This window comes from Pongo abelii, chromosome 19 (assembly GCF_028885655.2).
Source record: "Pongo abelii isolate AG06213 chromosome 19, NHGRI_mPonAbe1-v2.0_pri, whole genome shotgun sequence".
NCBI classification, from domain to species: Eukaryota; Metazoa; Chordata; class Mammalia; order Primates; family Hominidae; genus Pongo; species Pongo abelii.
Window position 1 is genome coordinate 71,405,874 of NC_072004.2, and position 8,592 is coordinate 71,414,465.

An 8,592-nucleotide genomic window follows, 5' to 3' on the forward strand; every position below is an offset into this window, starting at 1 on the left:
CAAATGGCAAACACTAGCTGATGTCCTGCGGCTTGTGGGAAGGTTTGGCATCCAGTTAGATGCTCTCAGAACTGGAGGCTGGTGGTTAAAACTCAGGCAGGTACAAGAAATGGGACCTGAAACTATCACCAGGCAGGATCTAGGAAATAAGACCCTTATATAAAGTTTACATTCTTAAGAACACTGTTTGGGCAGATTGTTCTCATGATGCCAAGATCCCTTTGATGTCAAAAGAGAAGAATGTGAACTTAGAGTTTACATTCTGAAAGCATTCTTGTGCATAAGATGGAGACAAGAAAACCTTAGTCTGCCTACAGGAATTTTATGTGGTAATAAAGTCATGAACAACTAAACCATGCAATATCACCAAGCTTCCTAATTCATACTATATGCATGGCGGAGGAACCTCAAGGTGAGAAACTGCTGATACTAAATAGTGCATGTCCTTGAAATAATCAGAAACAAAAGCAAAAGGAATAGCACACAGAAAGAACACCCCAAAAAGAAAAAAATATAAAAATAAAAAAGCATTAAGCACAAGGAAAAATAAACCTCTAAGAAACCACACACAGATTGCATGGGATGCCCCACAGGGGTCAATTTCTGCATAAGATAAATGCACAGGCAAATATTACAAAATACTTAAGAAAATAATTTATCATGAGTAGCATAGTAGACACAGGAAAAGGGAATACAACCCCCGGGAATTGAGATAACTGAAAATTCTGAAGGAGACTATATATAAATGGGTTTAAAAGGTAAACAAAAAATGGAAATCTGGGGGTGGGGGGCAAGGGGAGAGAGAGCATTAGGACAATTACCTAATGCATGTGGGGCTTAAAACCTAGATGATGGGCAGGGTGCAGTGGCTCATGCCTGTAATCCCAGCACTTTGGGAGGCTGAGATGGGCAGATCACGAGGTCAGGAGATTGAGACCATCCTGGCAAACATGGTGAAACCACGTCTGTACTAAAAATACAAAAATTATCTGGGCATGGTGGTGTGCACCTGTAGTCCCAGCTACTTGGGAGGCTGAAGCGGGAGAACTGCTTGAACCCAGGAAGTGGAGGTTGCAGTGAGCTGAGATCGGGCCACTGCACTCCAGCCTGGTGATGGAGCAAGAGTCTGTCTCAAAAAAAAAAAAAAAAAAAAAAACACCTAGGTGATGGGTTGATGAGTGCAGCAAACCACCATGGCACGTGTATACTTATGCAACAAACCTGCAAGTTCTGCACATGTATCTCAGAACTTAAAGTATAATAAATAAAAATGTAAAAATGAAAATCATAATGAAGAAATGGAATATAGAAAATGACTGATTTGGAAAAGAACAACGTAGAATTACCCTTTGTTGGAACCATCCTTCCTATCACTTTCCTTCTACTTGAACGCTTTCTTTTGTTTTTTGTTTTTGTTTTTATTTTTATTTTTTGAAACAGAGTCTCGCTCTGTCGCCCAGCCTGGAGTGCAGTAGTGCAATCTCAGCTCACTGCAACCTCTGCCTCCTGGGTTCGAGCAATCCTCCCACCTCAGTCTCCTGAGTAGCTGGTATTACAGGCGCCTGCCACCATGCCCAGCTAATTTTTGTATTTTTACTAGAGATGGGGTTTCACCATGTTGGTCAGGCTGGTCTCGAACTCCTGGCCTCAAAGTGATCCACCCACCTCGGCCTCCCAAAGTGCTGGGATTACAGGCGTTAGCCACAGATCCTGGCCTAGTCTTTTTCTTTTAGCAAAGTTTTCTGTTAACCTATTCTCTCATTTCTGTTTTCCTGAAAATAACTTAATTTCATTATCTTTTTTGTTTCTCTGGGCATATAATTCTCTATTAGCAGTGTTTCCCTTCACAAGATGTCTCTTCGTCGTCTTCTCACTTCCATTATTTCAGTTGGGTTTTAGGCTTCCTGCTCTTTTTGGAAAAGTGTATGTTGTTTTTTCCCCTGTTGCTTTTACTTATTTTATTATTTTATTATAAAATTATATATATATATAATTTAAGGTGTACAACACAATGTTTTGATATACATTGTAAAATGATTACTAAAGGCAAGCTAATCAACATATTCATTGCCTCACATAGTTAGTTGCCTTTGTGTGTGTGTGTGTGTGTGAAAACACTTAACATCTACTCTCTTAGCAAGTTTCAAGCATACAGTACAGTATTAACTGTAGTCACCATGCTGTACATTAAATTTTTAGAATTTATTCATTTTACATAACTGTAACCTTGTACCCTTTGACAGATATCTTCTAATTTCCCTCACCTTCCTGCCCCTAATAACCACCATTCTACTCTCCGCTTTTGTGAGTTTCACTTTTTTTAAGGTTCCACATATAAGTGATATCATGCAGTACTTTTCCTTCCGTGTTTGCCTTATTTCACTTAGCATAATATCCTCCAGGCTCATCCATTGTTGTCACAAATGGCAGAATTTCCTTTTTTAAAGCTGAATAATATTTCTTTATATGTATGCTTTAACATATATTAATATTATTATATATGATGTGTGTGTGTGTGTATGTGTTATATATCTCCATTCATCCTTCAATGGACACATACTGAATCCATATCCTGGCTGTTGAGAATAATGTTGCAGTAAACATGAGAGTGCAGATAACTCCAGGATACTGATTTTTTTACCTTCACATATATACCTAGAAGTGGAATTGCTAGATTTTATATGGTAGATCTATTGTAATTTTCAAAGAAACTTCCATACTGTTTTCTATAATGGCTGTATCCATTTCTTGTTATGTTTATGATTTTCTTTTTATCTTTGGTTTTCAACAACTTTCCTTGATGTGCCTACATGTTGTTTTTCTTTTTATTCACTCTGCTTGGGTTCAGAGATGTTCTAGAATCTGTGACTTGAGGTCTGTCATCAATTGTTTCAAATTGCCCTCCAGTATCTCTTTGTTTATAACTTCTCCATTCTCTCTCCTCTCTTTCTGGGACTCCAATTTACATGTATGTTAGACTTTTCACTATGCTCCAAGTGTGTCTTATGCTATTTTCTCCATTTTAAAACTTTTCTTCTCTCTGCATTCCAATGTGAATATTTTCTACTTCCATTTTGCTGTTCCTCTCTTCTGCCTAATCTTCTGTTAAACTTATTTATTGAATTCTTAATTTCAGTTTTTGAGTTTTTTGGTTCTAGAATTTTCACTGAACTTTTTAAAAATAGATTCTACTTCTTTAATAAAATTTACATTTTTAATCTATTATTTCAAACATATTAATTGTAAGTATTCTAAAGTCAGTGTTAGTACCTGTATGTAGATCATCCTTGGCTCTATTTTCTTTTTTTCTTCTTGATTTTGCTCATTTAGTCATTTTTTTTGGCATGCTTGGTAATTTTTTTAATTGAATGCCAGAAATTCAGAAATTATATATGAAAAACTGTAGAGGCTGGAAGTGATCTTGTCTTTCAGCTGAAGGAATTTAATTTTTTTCTGAGACCATGATCCCTCAAATACTGCCTGCATAAGTCAACTCCCAATGCTCATAAACAACTGTTTTCTTAGTTTTGTCTAATTGTCAGAGTCATTCCTACTGAGAGGTTGAATCTTCTATCAGTTACTTTGTCACAACTGGAAGTGGAATTCTGTCTTTTAATTTTTTTAAATTATACTTTATGTTCTAGGGTACATGTGCACAACGTGCAAGCTTGTTACATAGGTATACATGTGCCATGTTGGTTTGCTGCACCCATCAACTCATCATTTACATTAGGTATTTCTCCTAATACTATCTCTCCCCCAGCCCCCCACCCCCCAACAGGCCCTGGTGTGTGATGTTCCCCACCCTGTGTGTGATGTTCCCTGTCCTGTGTCCAAGTGTTCTCATTGTTCAATTCCCACCTATGAGTGTCCTTTACTTTTTCAAGTGACCACTCTTTCCTTCATGGGGATTTTGGACCTTGCACTCTGCTAGTTGTTGTCTTACTTCTCTGGTGATTCCTTTCCAGTCTCCTGTGGTTTCTGTTTCTTTGTTTTCAACTTACAAGTGATGGAGTGTCCCACAGCTCAGGGCATAGATATCTTATTCTCAGACACTTATTCCCTATGACCAGGAAGCCACATTCAGTCCCATGGCATTCAAAGTCCCATTTCATATGCTGAGACCAACTGAAGGTTCATTTAATTTTCACCTACTTTCTCTGACCCATTAGGAGTTGTGTGCTATAAGTGATGTGAAGGAATAATGCCCCTACACAGTCTAAATTATTGTTTGTTCATGTAGTAGAACCTACAGAAGTTAAAGATTCATGATTCAATACCACTACATTATTTACTGGACCTTTAACTCCTAGAATATGCATTTAGTACAGAACTTTCTAAATGTTTCTCCTGCTTTTACTAGCTTGAATTGACGTAAAATTTATTTTCACCATTTTCCCCCTAGGATGGAGTTTATAGACCATATTCTGGGTTTAACTAAGAACCAAAATATTCCGTTAGTTGGTTTCTTCTAAGTCCCAATATTTCTCTATGAAAATTTATTTTTGTAGAATGTATTGACCAAGACCATGTGCCCCAAGACCATGCTGTTAAATACACACCACAGAAAAGTCATTAAGGTAGGAAAAATACTAAAATTTGAGTATTTTACATTTTCTGCAATTCCCCAACTTCTCAGAAGATTGATTTTCCCTAAAGGTAATTATTTTGTTGTTAATGGATGGAGATGAAATTAAAGCAGCTGAGAGTGTGATAAGTTGAATTACATGAGAGATGGATAAACCTTAAAGAGTAGCCTCTGGTTTTACAAGAATGGGATAAAAGAGATAAGGGCAGAACAAGATAACAGGATCGGGGGGCATGGGTGGAGGAGGGAAATGGAAAAATAAAGCAAATAAGAGAGGAGTGAGATTGTAGGGAAAGATACACTTTCAAAAATATTTAAGAAAATTTAGCTGTGGGATATAACCCTTCTTCATATTCATAAAAAACTTAACTTAAAATCTTTATTTTTTTCAATACTTTTGGAAACATCCATGTATTGCCATTTTTTTTTAAGTCGTTACATGTTGGGATTTTCTTGAAGGTGAGTGAGAGCAAGAATAGGATTCGTTCAGTTGTGTTTTGGGTGGAATTTCTCAGGAACTAAGGACAATCATTACAAAGCAACACAAAAAGAACATTGTATTTCTATGTGATGAAAGTGGAGTTTTATTCAGAGGCAGCAAAAATAAGATACAGAAACATTGCTGTAAAAGGAAATACAGGGTGAAACAATCAGACTTTCAAATCTGAGAGTGAGACATCATTGCCCTGAGTTACCCTGCAAGAACTTCCATGTTTGGGACAGAAGAACTTGGTATCCATAAATACAAATATAAGGTACAAAATTTGGTAAATTCGATTAATTTATTTCTGTAAATAACATCTAATTTCACACTTGGGTCAACATGGGGAACATATATTCTAGATGTATAGCCAGGACATATATCCTAGATATATGTCCAGGATATGGACACACAGTTGGTGGGAATGGCCTCTCCTGAGTTGTCTATGAGATGCACCAGGTCTGCTTCTGTGATGAGTGAGCTGAAGGGGAGGAGATAGGTTCAGGAAAGGAGCTCAGCAGCAAGAGGAGGCACAGCACAAGGGACGGGGGCAGGTGGAAATGACACAGGTTGGGCGATAGCAAGTGGTGTGGCAGGAGACTCGGCCACAGACTGGACGCAGGCAGCAGCAGGGGCGGCAGCAGCAGGGGCGGTAGCAGCTGGATTCACAGCAAGAGGGGCGGCAGCAGCTGGGACGGCAGCAGGTGGGCTGGCAGCACACAGACTGGCAGCACTGGGGCCTGCAGCACCTGGACACACAGGAGCTGGGGCGACAGCAGCTGGAGATGCAGCAGCTGGGATGGCAGCAAGTGGGCTGGCAGCACACAGACTGGCAGCACTGGGGTCTGCAGCAGCTGGACACACTGCAGCTGGGGCGGCAGCAGGTGGTCTGGCAGCACTGGGGTCTGCAGCAGCTGGATACACAGCAGCTAGGGCGGCAACAGGTGGTCCTGCAGCAGGTGGTCTGACAGCAGCTGGGACGGCAGCAGGTGGGCTGGCAGCACACAGACTGGCAGCACTGGGGTCTGCAGCAGCTGGACACACAGCAGCTGGGGCGGCAGCAGGTGGTCTGACAGCAGCTGGGGCAGCAGCAGGTCTCCAGGCCACAGCCGTGGTCAGAGCAGACGGAACCACAACAGGAGCTGACCATGGTGTCAGAGGGTAAAGGTTCTGGGTGGGTTTCCAGGAGAGTGAGTTTCGTGAGTTTGGGAGTCTCCTTGCTGCATGTCCCCTTTTATACCCAGCTGAGGAGCGTTTGTGATTATGAGAAGACTGTTTCCTTGTTTTTGTTTATATGACACAAATGCAATTACTAAATTATATTATTGTGTTTTTCTAGTAAAAAATCCCAATATATAGAAAACGATTATTTCCCTTTTCTCACCCTGGTGTTCCCACATGAGTCACCTCTTGTTTTCCTTTCCTTGGTTTCAGTGTCACATGACTTCAGTCTCTGGGTGTCATGTGACATGGGAGGGCCACTGTAGCTTTTCTGTTTCTCATCTTGATATCATTTTGGGAGAGCTTCTGATTGGGCTAAGATCTCTAGTGGAGAAATGCATGTGTCAATCAGCTGGAATGCTGACAGGAAAAAAGAAAGTATGCTCCTGTTTTTGAGTGTGAGAAATGAGGAAGCTTATGATTCATTGTACATATTCTGGGTGGCCATTGAGCTAACTAAATCCCTAGGTCATTGCAAGCTGTGTTAATTCTCATCACTCTGGTGCACCTTGAAACAGTTAGTAGTGACTCACTGTTTCTAAGGAACAAAGCATCATCTGGGCTTGAGGTGTGTCTGTCTTCAAAAGTGTCCTACAGGCTGAGGTAGAGTAATGTGGATCATAGTTTTTGATCTGCCTTTTGGAATATCAAGTGTGTAATGGTTATGCTTTATTGACATTTTGTTAAAATCTTTTTCATACATTTTGAGCTAAAATGTCTAGCAGGGTTTTTTTAGTATCACTTATTTCTAAGATTTTTTAAGAAGCATTGAGAGGAATATAAAAGATATATTCTTTAACTTACAGGTACTTATGTAACTGTGGACCTCAATTTTAAAAATCATCCACTTTATCTTCCTTTCCTCCCCCCTCACCTCTTCATTCCTTCCCTCTCTGCACACTCCCTTCTGGCAATACTATCTAATATCTTATCTAATTATATTCTTGCTTAAGAAATTCCAGAGGCTAATCTTAAAACAAACCAGGCACAGAGCCCTGAGGAATCCTCTCACTTAGGGGGAATCTTGGACAATTAGTCCACCACCATTGGGCTGAAGTCAAAATAATGCCTCCCAAACCTCTGGACACCCAAGATGGCCATTGGAACAAGACATGAAGACTCAGCACGCTGCACCACCCCTGCATGTCTCCCATGCCAAGTTTCCCTTTCAAAACCCTATGGAAAATTTTAAAATTTAAGATGGCACTTTAGAATGCTAGTTCACTAGCTAAAGGATGTCAATGCGATATATCTTGAGGTGAAATGTTTTTATTTCCTTCACTTAGCATTCTTCTAGTTATTCGTTACCGGTTAGTTCAAACGCCATTTTTCTCCAATATCTTTCTTGGCCTCACACAAAGCAAGGTTATCTTCTTGGTTTACTCGCTCTCCAACTAGAACTAACTTTCCTTTCACCAGCCCTTGCCTCTTATGTGTTGGCTTTCCAGCAGCAAACAGCTGAACCTGGGTCCAGTTACATTTACACAGAAATTGCATTCATAACAAGTTTTTATTTTATTTATTTATGTATTTATTTTTTGAGATGGAGTTTCACTCTTATTGCCCAGGCTGGAGTGCAGTGGCACGATCTCAGCTCACTGCAACCTCCGCTTTCCAGGTTCAAGTAATTCTTCTGCCTCAGCCTCCCAAGTATCTGGGATTACAGCCATGCGTCACCATGCCCGGTTAATTTTGTATTTTTAGTAGAGATGGGGTTTCACCATGTTGTCCAGGCTGATTTCAAACTCCTGACCTCAGGTGATCCACCCACCTTGACCTCCCAAAGTGCTGGGATTACAGGAGAGAGCCATCGTGCCCGGCCCATAAAGAGTTTTTAAATAAAATCCTCACATGATTATGGTTCTAAATAAAGGGTCTTCTTTAGTGCCATGGACATTCAGGGAAAAGCAATTATTCAAGGAAAGAACAAATTACCTTCATGATATTTTCTCTTCCTAGGAATGAAGGGATGTCTCTTGTGAGCTTATGTGGGGCCTGAAGAACCTGGAGATCTCTGCCCTAGTGGAGTTTGTATTCTAGAAGGAGCCAATAGACACATGAATTTCCGATGGAGAATGAGATGATAGAGCCCATGTGTAAATAAGGCACCCCAGAAGTGCAATGGAGGAAGGATTTTCCTCACTGAAAAATCACTGACTTGAGGCGGATTGATTAGTAGGAGAAAAGGCATACACATTTATGTAACAAATATACCCAAGAGCCTTCAGAATGAAAACTCAACCCCTCAATGAGGTACAGAAGTTTATACATCATCTTGAGGTCACAGAAAGAATGAGGGCTC

General features: G+C 40.1%; 1 protein-coding gene across 3 annotated transcripts; it reads right to left on the reverse strand.

Moving 5' to 3' along the window:
• Positions 1 to 5,583: 5,583 nt before the first annotated feature.
• On the reverse strand, positions 5,584 to 6,219 carry LOC103892853 (keratin-associated protein 4-6). Of its 3 annotated transcripts, none has more exons than XM_009251796.4 (2): positions 6,167 to 6,219; positions 5,584 to 6,073 (listed from the first exon to the last, which is right to left on the reverse strand). In XM_009251796.4, exons 1-2 carry the CDS (start codon positions 6,217 to 6,219, stop codon positions 5,584 to 5,586), a joined length of 543 nt encoding a protein of 180 aa, XP_009250071.4. The 3 variants fall into 3 exon arrangements, with proteins under 3 accessions (XP_009250071.4, XP_024091038.3, XP_009250070.4); XM_024235270.3 differs by having other exon boundaries at positions 5,584 to 5,933; positions 6,039 to 6,219; XM_009251795.4 differs by having other exon boundaries at positions 5,584 to 6,219.
• Positions 6,220 to 8,592: the final 2,373 nt, after the last annotated feature.